Source organism: Pinus tabuliformis, chromosome 8, assembly GCF_031772625.1.
Source record: "Pinus tabuliformis cultivar Carrire ecotype Pingquan chromosome 8, CPIR1, whole genome shotgun sequence".
Classification (NCBI taxonomy): Eukaryota; Viridiplantae; Streptophyta; class Pinopsida; order Pinales; family Pinaceae; genus Pinus; species Pinus tabuliformis.
In genome coordinates this window covers 1,237,555,256-1,237,568,770 of record NC_142294.1, presented here as the reverse complement: position 1 = coordinate 1,237,568,770, position 13,515 = coordinate 1,237,555,256, and the positions used below count along the sequence as shown (strand labels likewise).

Sequence of the window (13,515 nt, the reverse complement as noted above, 5' to 3'; positions counted from 1 at the left end):
TCAAACCAATGTATCTCTGCTTTAAAAATTTCTCCCATAAAGACATTAGATCTAAATTTAAAACCCTTAGACTGAAAGCAATTTTAAATAATGTCCCTGCCAAATAATGTTGAGGCCAGATCTTACCCTCCAGGGCCTAGATCTGGGTTCTATTTCAATTTTCCCCTCAGATCTACAGCTGCACAACAAAAAGAAAACACCCAAACGATATATACAATCATAAAAACTAAAAACCCAAATAAATAATTACAAAATTTACAAACTGTAGGTTCTAATCACCTAAATCTATCGTTATGCCACGCAGAAATTACAAAAAAAAAAAAAAATTAAAGAAGGTGCTAACTCAAAACCCTTTGTGCATCACCAACAAAAATCTTATAATAAGCCAAGAGCTAATTTAGCTGGGCTCTTCAGGAAATACAATTCAGGAGTTGACTAGTCCAACTGAAAACTTCCCCTAACACCCGAGGATCTAAAATCAAGATTTCCCTGCAAAACTCAATCCAGCCATCAAAAATAGAGCGAGAAAATAATAATAAAATTCAAACAAATAGAGGTACCAGCTCTTGCATTCAAAATTTAAATTATTTTTCAAACCCCAAAGACGGAGCAAGAAACCTATACTTGAATCACTCTTCAAAAGCTATCATCAATGGCTTTAGAAAAAATCATGCATGAAAATAAAACATCTTACACTATTCCCATGAACAGTAACACCAGCAAAATTTAACCCCAAAGTTTTTCTTTATTATCCAGAAAAAAAATTACACAAGGGCTTCTTGCTAAGCACACGACTCAAAGATCGAATAAATCGACTGACAAATGACGTCCTATTTAAAGATAAATGCTCCAAGGATTAGTTCGAGTGATCCTTGTCAAAGCAATCTCGACTGTTGATGAAGATCAAAATTTATTTTAATCTCATCCATCGAAATATTTAAATATTGAGGAAATTCAAAATTTTCATTTAAATGCATTTTAATTAACTCAAAAATAGAATTTTTGATTTAACTTCCCCAAAAATTTGACTTTGACTTAACCCCCAGGGATCAACGGTTTAAAATTTATCAAAATAATTAATTTACCTTAGTCTCGGGACTTTTTAAAATTTAATTCTTTAGGACCGACGAATTTAGCGTTTGGAGAATTTCAATTTACCTAGATCCTAGAAAAAAAAATTCTGGCTTAGGATTTTAATTAATTTTTGGCCAGAAAATTTAATTAATTAACCTATGAAGAGATAAATTATTTTTCCAACCCTCAAGACACTTTACATCATGATTTTCATATGTTTACATCATAAAGGGGAAAACCCATTTGTAATAGACCTTCACAAACTACCCATTTTTGCAACACAAATATAATCCAATAGACCAAGTAATTTGTAATAAAATAGCCCTAACCAAATAGTTAAGATTATTCTCAAATCACTTTTACATAGACTTTATCTAGAACACTAGGACTCGCCTAAGATCCTAGCAACAAAATCCATTCCAACTTTGGGGTAAGACTGGAGGGGAAACTAAGCCGACCATCCGAGAATGGATCGGTGTGACAAAAAAAACTCACAGAATGGAGATCGTCACTAGAAAGGTAGGTTTACCTAGATTGTTACATACATGACACGGTTCTCTTAAATTATTTACAACATATACATGCAGAATGGGTTTACATTATAACATGATGATCAGGCTGATGATAATCACTGGACGGCATGGACACATCGATCAGGCGATATCCCTTTTGCAAAAAAACGGGTGTACTATTATGGGGTCGTTGACACAGAGTGGTCAACAAGTGTCATGCTCTGATCTCTGTCTAGAGTGAGCTTGTTTCGATGGATACCAAACATTGCATATGTGCCATACGTCAAGGGTACTGACTAGGCTATGGCAATGTGATTGATGTCGATAATATTGATGATGATGCAGGAGCCTCCCAACATCGTGCTCTAATCTCTTTCTAGAGTGAGCTTGTTTTTGGCATCATGATTTGATCTCTTTCTAGAGTGAACTTGTTTTGGTGTCATACTCTGATCTCTGTCTAAAGTGAGCTTGTTTCAATGGATACCAAACAATGCATATGTGCCATACGTCACGAGTACTGACTGGGCTATGGCAATGTGGTTGATGTTGGTAATATTGATGATGATGCTTATCGTAATCTTGATAATCCTTTCTTATAGAAATCTTCAACTTGAGAATATCCTAATGATTCATTTTGAATACCTCCCTATTTAAGAGGGAGTGTCAAAATTGTAGCTAGGTTCGGTCTTTAAAATTATGATATTGTAAAAGGTCAAAAAGAATGTATTTTAAGTTATTTTATCATGTCCCATTTGGACAATTAAAAGAAAAAAATGAATTTTTAAATATGATTTTGTGTCTCCAAGTTGACCAAGTCAGCCCTCCAAAAGACAAGTTGGCCTTCCCAAAGGACGTGTCCCTTTGCATGAACGAACAACTATATATTGGCATCTATACTTCATCACTTGGCAACCAATTTGAATCTCTTCTATGAATGAAAAGATTCGGATTTGTTTGAGGCACTTATCTTTTGTCGTATGTGAATTATTTGAGGGACAATCTTCTGTGATGTTGCGGACCTACTGTGGCAACATATATCTGTGGTATTCGAGCTTACTATGGCAATGTATTTTCTATGGTATCCGAACTCACTGTGGCACTATACTTCTATGGTATCCGAACAATCTATGAAACTCTATTATGTGGCTATGTGAATTCCTAAAGGCTATATCCTTCTACAATTGTGAGAGTTGTTGAGACTCTTTATTGCAATAGCATGTGGCATTCTAAAGACAATATTGTGGACAGACATAAGGAGGGGTAACTTGGCACTTGGAAAACTGGTCAGTTTATCTATGACTTGGATTTCTCTTGTTGACAAAAGATTCTGTAAAGAAAGGATTGTTGGGTTGTCCCCTTGTGGATTTTACCCTCGCCACTGGCCTAAATTCTAGTGTCTCTTGTCTTTTTGTGCATTGTACTTGTATAATTGCTTGATGACCTAATTGTGTGAAGTAAATACTAAATGAAGAACATATATAACTGTCACAATTAATTATCATGATTAGAAATTCTAGATTGCACTTGAATTTCAACATGCCCAACATTGTCAGCTGAGACTGTTGTGTGGTCAGTCCTGTGGTCGGTGTCGTTCTTGAGACTGGTCGAGCGATTTCATGTCTATGTTGCTTAAGCTCGAACTCTTTCGTGCCCCCTGTGCTCGTTCATCTCTGCGCAGCGGTGCTTGCAACCGCGGCTGGTCAACAGGTCAATTGATTGTCGGTTGCCTTAACAGCGATTGCCTCGGCGGCTGGTGGCTCGGTCGCCAGCTTGATGGTCTAACTAGTCAGCCACCCACGAGCCCCCTTGCCCTTTGTTTTTTTATTATTTTTTTCTTTTAGAAAAACTCAGGCCCCCTTTGCTTCTTTTTAATTGGATTTTTTTTTTGTTTGACTCAAAAAAAATCGCCCATAAAAAAAATTCCTCTCAACCCTTAAAAATTCTTGTCTTCATATAAAAAAAATCATTTGTATGATCCCAGCCCTGCCAATCTGGCTCCAGCGATCTAATACGAACCAACACCTGTAATTCCGAGATCGATTCAAAGTTGAGGCTCTAATACCTTGTTATACTTTCCCATACCCAACACCTTGCATTTGGTTCCCAACAATTATTAACGAAACAAATACATGGCCAAATTCCTAACACAAAAAAAAAATTTAGCAAAGACAAAATGATTCTATTTGAATCACACATAAACATATTTCTTCCCAATCAACAGTTCTTCATTAATAAATTGATCACAGAACTTACTTGGGCTCCTGTACTAGAAATAATGGCCCAACTGAGAAAATACTACCACACTCAACTCTCTCGAACCCAACGCACACTCACTAAAAAGCCTCTCTCAATCTTGTGTTGTTGTTGTGTCTTCTCCTCGCCTTAGCCTCGCCTTTATAACTTTACATTGAGCCAAAACCCTAATCTTAAAGTGATGACGGCCGAGATTAGATCTCGCCTCACTTGAGATCAATGGCTAAGATTAAAGCTTAATCACTAATGTAAATACTTTACTTTATCTAAGTTTTATTTTAGCTCAATGAGTTAATATATAATTATGTGTTTTTTCCCAAGTTTAACTTAGGCTAAGTTACATGAGCAAATATTCTAAGGTGAAATGTGGGCGACTTCTACATGCCTAGACACAAGGCCCGTGCGGAAGTCCCTGCCTGAGCTACAAACTTCAACAATGATAACCACAAAAAACTTCTCCTTTGCTATCCAAGGCGGAACCGATCTTCTCCAAGTGAATATGTTGTAACAAAACAGAGAATAGAGACGACTAGTTAGAGTGGGATCGGTTCCATCAAAACAAGACAAGAGAAAAAGGGGTCTTAAAACCCTCAGCGCCACAGCTCAAAAGAAACAAAGATATTCCAATCCAAATCGATGATGATAAAATGATTCCATCATTTCTCATGGGGGTTTCTCTTCCTTAATCTAATGTGAGGGGTCGCAATTGTAGTCTCCAATTTGAGATTTTTGCCCCAGCTACCCCAAATTTACCTAATGTTGCCCCAAAACATTAGATAATGGGTTTCCCCCTTTATCAACGACTATAACCTACGGGGTTGGATAGGCTATTTCGCCCTCCCTTGGGCAATTAATCCATAGTGGAAATTACAAGATATCTAACCCTTTACATCCAGGAGGCCCTCAATCTTCGTGCCTACATTCTACAACCTACTCTAAGAACAAATCCCACTCAATAGATAACTTCCTTCTTCACGGTGCTCCCATTAATTAGGTGCACCAAGAGACAAACTAATAGCAGCATTGCCTCTGACTCCCAATTGGTGTAGACATGAGGGACCATCCATACTCCCTAAAGACCTCAAAGACATTGGAAGACCAGATCCCATACCAACAAGTATATGAGATCACATAGACATCAAAGGAGGGTTACTTCTTCTAGACAACAACATTGTAGATAATCCAAATCTTCCCCCAACTCATCCTTGGGACACCATTCTATCTTGAATTTTCTTCATTTGTCCTTGGATGTTAGGAGAGATAGAGCTAGTGGACCATGATCTAGTCCTTAAATCCCTTCTTTGTATCTATCTCCCTCTTGTTGGGGCCACCCACTCTCGAATTCGAGGATCTTCCATATTTTAGCATAGACTTCATGCTTTATTTTATTTCTTGTACTTTATATAGGAGACGTTTTGTTACTCCTGCTTTGTATTAGCATCATTGTACTCAGCAATCCCAATGACCTACTTATGTGACCAATTATTCAACTGTCAACATTAACACAATTATCCTTTCTTATCTTATCTTATCTGACCTCGTTTTGGAAAACTCCATTAAAGGTTAAGATAAACTTCAGAAAATCTAAAGCAACATTCAGCAGTTATTCCACATACTTTACAAAAGAAGACAGCAGAAAGAGATAATCATGCAACTTTCTAACATAATAGCACAGAGAATACCGATTGAGACCTAGTTTTGGAAACTGCATTAAAAGTTAAGATACACTTCACAAATCTAAAACAACATTTAGATGTTATTCTACATAACAAAAGAAGACCGCAGAAAGAGGTAACATGCAAAATTCCAACACAATAGCACAGAAAATACCCATTGTATGAAAAAGTAATCACTTCATGTTGTAGGTTGCTAACACTTCTTTTCCGTGTACCATTTACATCAAATGCATGCTAAGTAAACCTACACTTCATGTCAACCATATTGATCTTTTTTTATGCACCATTAGGACAGATCCTTTTTTATGCACCATTAGGACAGATCTTTTTTATGCACCTTCAGAACAGATATATCTTAAAGTTTAAATTGTTTAATCTTTATGACTTTCTATCAGATGCCAGCCCTTTTCTATATCTAATTTCAAAAATAGTTTTTCATATATCTCAGAAAAAGAAATAGAAAACATGCGTCAGGAATTTTACCGCTTCAAAACCTTCAGTTGTTGCTAGACTGTCTTCAAAATGGACTCTTTTATCATTGCCCAAAGTCTTTGCTAGTTGCAAACGCACAAATCCTTCCTGCAATATACATTATATATTATTCATAACAGTGTACTTCAATGACAAAAACAAGCAGACAGCCACCAAATGAAGAATATATTGCACTTACATCCTTTCGCTTAATCCTTCCTCGAAAGTAAAGTAGTGTTGTTCGTGACTCAAATGGATCTGAAGAATCATCATTGACATATGTATCTACAACATGGACATAGGGAGCCACGACATCTTTTCTAAGAAATGAAACATTCCTTGGATACCGCCCGAAATCCGCTACCACAAAGATAGATGAATTAACCTGATCCCTGAGAAATCGGAATGCATTTGGGTGGTGTATCACAATCACATGGTCACGGCCTCCAGAACGCTGCCATGATTTTGATCCCTTCAGCATATCTACAACTTCAATCTGCAGATCAACTGGTGATCACTATAAAAGATGTACAAAATGCAATCCCTGCAAGGATTAAAATTCTGTTGCTGAAAACTGGAGATGTCAGATAGTCAAGCAGAATTTTATCTATTTTGCGCCACAGCAAATACATTCCATATAAAGTTCTAACCAATCATTGCAATAGGAAATGCTAATTTGCAATTTCTCTTAGAAATTGAATGTAGAAATATGGCATAAACTAAAAAATTCACATCATGCAACTATAAATACTTGAGAGTGAAGGAAAGATAAAGTTCCATGGTCATAATGATGCGGTATCCGTATTCTCAATACCAGACCATGATATATTTGAGGTCCCCTGAATATAGAATTAACAAAACCCTATAACAATACCACATTTGTATAGGAAACAATCAAATGGATCACACAAAATAGTCAAAACAAATCACAAAACAAACAAAAAAAGGAATATCAAGTCCAATTTCCCTGACACATGGAAATGGATATAGTTTCCAAAACACTACGAATTCTTGAAATATCACTTCAAAAATTTTAGGAAATAGGTAAATAAAAGTACATATATGAATGGTAAATGCCCAGTGGCCTTTGGATGATAGTGGGGAATGAGCAGCTTTGCTTAGACAAAAGTTACATTGCTGGTAGCCATGGTAGGACTAGGAGGCAGGATTCAAACTTATGGAAATACACGATGTAATACCATCAAGATGTTGTGACCTTGCCTCCTCTTGATGGAGGATAGGATCCACATCACTATACGATGGATCCACATTCAACCCCATGTTATCTTCAAGGTCCTGCCATCTAGAGAGCTAGTCTCACCAACACCATGTCTCTAGTGAACTAAAGAGAGGGTGAGAGTTCAGGAACAACCAATAAGTTTTCTAACACACTCCTCTTTCTACAACGAAAAGCAGATCTACACAGAGAATATCTTCAATAACAACAATAGACCATAAGTAGCAATTGCCCCCAAAAAGGTGCAAAGATTCATGAACAAAATAAGTATTGAAAGAAGAATATTTTAAGCAGTACATCTTTTGAAATGAAGATGTACATATTATAAGAAATAGAAGAGAAGTCTTGAATTGAAGATGTACATATTATAAGAAAGAGAAAAGTCTTGAATTGAAGATGCATGCATCATGAGGAGAGAATAGAAGTGTGCAGTTTGGAAGCAAGAAACTTGATGTTATGGACAAGTAAAATTCCATATGGTCAACCATAAAAAGCACTCTGGATAAACAGAAGACTATTCAATTATAGCATGTGAGGGGCAAATTTCACCTTTTTGTTGTAAATTGCCACTCTCAAAATCTCCCACCTAAATCTCTCTGGAACTCAGTCTCGGTCCTTGATGATCTATTATTTTATAAAGAAGCTATGTGGAGTTAGAGGGGGTGATCTATATCTCCACTCAGCATTAATGGGGAACGTAAGTTTTGTAACTATATAGTAATGACTTCTCTCCATGGCACCCTGTACAACTCAATTGGATGTGTTACCAACTATATTGCATGGGCATTGCACATCTGATTCTAATCATATGATTCAGAAATTTTCGCAAGTTGGTAGGTTGCTTCAAGCCCCCAAGGGTTGGATGCTGGTTGTGCAGGAAGGTTGGATTAGGAAGAACTCCCTCTTTTGCAGCTTAATGCAATATTTTTGGATGTGCTTGGAGAAGCTACACAATTATCTTGTAGGTAAGATTGTCTTTCATATTTTTATTGTTGTTTCTACTTTGCTGGAATTGCTTTTGACATATGCTCAAGGAATAAGAACTTGGTATACTCCTTCCATTTCCATTTTAGGTTATCATTAGAAGTTGTTCATGATTGTATTTCCTTCTCTATTTATGGATGAACACACATTAACATAATTCCTGATAGTTGTAATTGTTGATTTTTGTGTAGCATTGGGAGGTATTCCCGCATGCCAAGAGGCATCCAAAGTCGGCCTAGGAGAATTATGGAAATTAAAATTAGAATTCTATTTTTTGAGCTTCGTGTAGGCTCCAAATTGTCAAGTTGGCCCCACCATGAAAGGGTATGACCCTTGGTCAAAACCCACCCATTTGACAAGTATAAACACACAAAGAGACATCCTCATTTCGACCACTCACACACAGCAACATTTCTTCTGATGTAGCCGCATAAAGGAGCAGATTAGAGGACAAATTGACCAAGTTTTCTGACGTTTGGCCAAGCTTGACTGTTGACCAGTACTGACTTCTCTGTTTTGGGGCAGTTTGACCAGCATTGACTAGCTGGAATTTTGATTAGGTTTGACTGGTATTTGGACATGGATTTCGGTACAGATTTCTAAAATAATTTGTAATTGTGAACCTAGCTGAAGGACAATTTCTCCTAGAAGACAAGTTGCTGGGTTATCTCCCAAGTTTGCCTTTCCAAGGTAAATTTTGTTGTCTCTATTGTGCAAGGTTTTCTCTTTATGATCTTACTGTTTTCACTGCATTACTGTTGAAATCTTCTGTGTATAATTGACTTAATAATATCAGTGGCATAAAATAAACTGAAAGAAGATTATTAGGTAGTAATTATCAAATCAGAAGATTGGCTTCTACTATGGATCTGGTATAAAATTCAACATGGTATCAGAGATATGTTGAAAGAACAGCCAATAAAGACAAATTTGTGAAGGTCTACATGTGTGGAGAACAAAAGCCCTAGAGAAGCCACAGATCCTAAGAAGAAAGCTGCAACCAAGGAGGACGAGTTATGGTCTATGCTTGAAGGAAAGTTTTGCTCAAGAAGAAGAGGACGAATTGACCAAGTTTTCTGAAGTTTGACCAAGCTTGACTGTTGACAGCATCGACTTCTCTATTTTTTGCCAGTTTGACTAGCATTGACTAAATGGAATTTTGACTAGTATTTGGACTTCGATTTTGGCACAGATCTCTAAGATAATTTGTAATTGTGAACCTCGCTAAAGGACAATTTCTCCTAGAAGAATATTTGTTGGGTTTTCTTCCAAGTTTGGGTTTCCTAGGGTAAATTTTGTTGTCTCTAATGTGCATGGTTGTCCCTTTATGATCTTATTGCATTCACTGCATTACTGTTGAAAACTTTTGTGTATAATTGACTCGATAATATCAGTGGCATAAAATAAACTGAATTAAGATTATTGGGTAGTAATTATCAGATCAAAAGATTGGCTTCCACATGGATCTTGTAGAAAATTCCACAATAATCTCCTTGACTGTCCGATGATATCAACATATGTGACTTTGACAAAGTAAGAGCAGAGATCTTCACTAAGAAGATAATACATGATGTAGCAGATCTGAACACAGATGATTCCATCACTGTGTTGCACCCATCACTGTGCTGCACTTCAAACACTATGCTGCACTCATCATACGGCATACAACCATCACTGTGCTGCACCCATCATGCTGCACTTCATCATCACTATGCTGCACCATTCATGCTGCACTATGCTGCACCATTCATCATCACTATGCTGCACCACTGTCATGCTGCAGTATGCTGCACCATCCATCACGGTGCTGCACTTCATTATTGTGCCTATCCTGCTGCATCCATCATGCTGCAGCATCGTCATCATTATGTTCTACTTGCTGCACTATGCTAAACCCTTCATTGCACTATGCTGCACCCATCATGCACTCAATGCATACTGCAACATGCTGCTGCAATTATCAATGCATACCAGCCTTAGCTGCTTGCTATGGCTTGCAGCCTAGCAGAGCAGCTAGGCTATAGATGCAGACTCTTTCAACAGGTCTTCATGACACAATGTTTAGGACAGTGTTCAAACTCGGTGAAAACCTCCTTTATGACTGCATTAAGGTCATCTCCTATGACAGCGTTTAGGGCTTATGACTGTGCCTTGACTTTAGCCCTGCGTTTCTGTTAGAGGGCTTCGTAATACATCTCCCTTCTTTGCCTGCGGTCAGATCTCCTCACTGTTCTTCCAGCTCCATTATGACAGCGTATTATAGGGCTTCTCCTTGCTGCGTATAGAGGTCTCTTTTAGGACAGCGTGAAGGGATCCTCCTCTTGCTGCATTGAACCCTTACTTGTCTGCGGAAGAGACCTCTTTCTTTCCAGCGTATGAGTGGAATAAGGCCAGCAGTTAGGGCCTGCGTTAAACCTCCTTCCATGACTGTGTTAGGGCATATAAAGACAGCATCTCAGGGTCTGTTACAGACCTGTGTTTTTACCCACTCCTTGTTGTGTTTCCATGGCTATATTGAAGTCTTTAGAACAGCGTTAAAGGTTCTCCATTATGACTGCTATTAGGGCTGCTGTAGGATCTTCAAGAGGACCCTTTCTCCTCCACGTCTAGGGCTTCTTCTAGATAGTAATATAGGGCACTTAGGCTTCTTCCATAGACTGCGTTAAGGTTCCCCCATAGACTGCGTTAGGGTCTAGGGCATCCATTAGGGCAGCGTATACTCTTAGTGACTTTTCCTTCCACCAAAACCCAAATGAGTGGAGAGGAAAAGATCACATGAGATGAGTGACTAATGACTTGCATGACAACTCTTTTTATAGTAAAACGTTGAGGATAGATGGGGGTACTTTGGTTGCTGGCTGGCCTTGACGAATTGTCACATAACACAAATAAATTCATATCTCCATGAATACTTGTCGGAATCGGATAACTTTAGATCAATCCTACACCTCTCGACGAGAGGAATCTAAGAAAAATATCAATTGCCATAAATAAGATGACCCAAATGGAGTTTGGCCCTAGTTGCCAATTTTAATACTCCCTCTCAACTAGGGAGAACTCCATCTGTTAATCCATCTGCTAGACCGTACTATCTCTGCCATCAGTGCCCTGCACTGCTCTGCTGAACTAAGAAGAAGAAGAAGTGATCGAGAATGTATCATACCATCCTCTACTAACCCGAAGTCAGAACCATATAAAAGAGAGTGTCTTGTACCACTCTTACTGACTCAAGGTCAGTTCCAATAAAGAGAGTGTGTCATACTACTCTTACTAACCCAAAGTTAGTTCCAATTGATCCCAGATCAATACCATCCTAGCATAGGGAGTACAGTAGTAACACGATGCGTCCATCAGTACTACTATGGTCCCTATCCTCATTTCCCTACTCATTGGTCAGATGAGAGGTACTTCCCATGAGTCCCAGACTGCATGGGTAGGATGTCTCAGCAAGAGAAGGATGAACCACTCATCCTGCCTACATGTCACCAAGGGTATCCCAGGGGAAGGTTGAACCACTCACCCTTACACAACAAATCACTAGGGGAAGGTTGAACCACTCACCCTATGATTGTGTCTCAGCAAGAGAAGAAACCACTCATCTTGCCTACATAGCAAACTAATAGGGGGAAGGTTGAACCACTCACCCTATGGTTGCTCATCACTCCAAGATGTACCCCCAAGCCCCCTGGAGCTCCCAGAGCTCAATGTCCATATCATACAGGACCCTTAGGAGAGAGTCTCTCCACGACTCCTAGTCGTTCTCGGAAAGTCAAGAATTTGACCTTTCCTAGGGGCTTCGACAGAATATCGACGACCTGCACATCAGTCCCAATGCGATGGAGCCTTCTTGCTCTTCGATGTACCATATCCCAAATAAAGTGGTACTTGATGTCTATATGCTTGGAGAGATCACGGGATTCCTCAACAATCGAATCCCCCTCTAGTTGTCATAGAGGATCACGATGGTATCCAGCACGTGTCCAAACAGCTCACTGAAGAGCTTCCACAACCAGACAGCTTCACACGAGGCCATACTTACAGCTATGTATCCGGCCTCATTGGTGCTCAAAGCAACCAACTTCTACTTCCTGCTCATCCAGGATATCGAAGCAGAACCCAAAGAAAACCAACACATAGAAGTGCTCTTGCAATCCTCCACCCTGCCTGCCTAGTCAAGATTTGAATAATCATGCAGCTTCATACTTCTGGCAGTGTATCTCAATCCATGAGAGATTGTGCCCCGAAGATATCTCAAAAGATTCTTGGCACCAATCGAGTGAGGCTCAACCATATATAAGCTCAACATGGTAACTGCAAAACATATATCCGAACGAGAGTTCACCAAGAACATCAATGCTAGAATGAGTTTATGAAACTCAGAGGCATTTCCCAAATCAAGTTGGGCATCATTGTCGTATAACTTCTTAAAGTTAGGCTTCATTAAGGTAGTCACGGGATTGTGTTGGAATTCCTAAGTCTAACCCATTAGAAATTCTTCCTGTACTATCTGGTTTATTTCTTCCTACTTGTTTAGTTACTTAACAAGTTATTTACTATGTAAATATTGAAAATAAACACAAGTACAGTATCAACATCTACAGATCATCAACTGACCCTCAAGCCTCTTCTTATACTTTTCTCGTTGGTCCATCAATGGCCAAGATTAAATCTCTAATCAATGGCTAAGATTAGATTTGGCTTGATGCATGACTTTTGGAAGCTTCTAACCCAGTTTTATATTAATACCCATTAATATTTTATTTTTCCTAAGTTCAAACTTAGGTACTCCATTAAAATATTAATTATTTTAATATCTCCAAACCGTTTAGAATCTGCCCAAACCATTTCTAGGTCTTGGAGATCTCATGTGCTTTAGCCTCTCCACCAATTTTCATGGCTAGAGCACATCCGATGCTACCCCAAATCAACAACTTGCAGTTCACCATTCCAAATTTGAAATCCAACTCCCTCTTACTTTTGCAAATGAGAGGATTTGCACCTGTCAGAAAGAGGTCGTCCTCATAAGGTGCCAGTATGAGAGGTCTATCATCCACAACCTTCAAGTACAGGTTTGGATCGGCTTCACTCCTAGTGAATCTTAGCTTCATCAGCTAGCTATCAATACTCTCATATCAAGCCCGGGGTGCTTTCTCTAAATCGTAGAGAACTTTCTTCAACCTGCATACATGAGATTCCCGATCATGAATCTCAAACCCCTCGAGTTGTTCCAAATCTATGGACTTGCTACAAGAGGGGAATGGTTCCCTTTGTAAGTTTTCCTTCGGTACATCTCGGACATGTACCTCCA

At 38.6% G+C, this 13,515-nt stretch overlaps 1 protein-coding gene across 4 annotated transcripts in view; it reads right to left on the bottom strand.

The window, feature by feature from the left end:
* LOC149239873 (Exostosin family protein) overlaps positions 1 to 13,515 on the bottom strand; it is a 135,892-nt gene that overhangs the window by 28,071 nt on the left and 94,306 nt on the right. For all 4 annotated transcript variants that reach the window (XM_089373563.1, XM_089373564.1, XM_089373562.1 and 1 more), the window contains 2 exons: positions 6,186 to 6,482; positions 5,999 to 6,094 (listed from right to left, as the gene is read on the bottom strand). In XM_089373563.1, the coding sequence (XP_089229689.1) occupies positions 5,999 to 6,094; positions 6,186 to 6,482 (393 nt within the window). The remainder of the gene's footprint in view (positions 1 to 5,998; positions 6,095 to 6,185; positions 6,483 to 13,515) is intronic.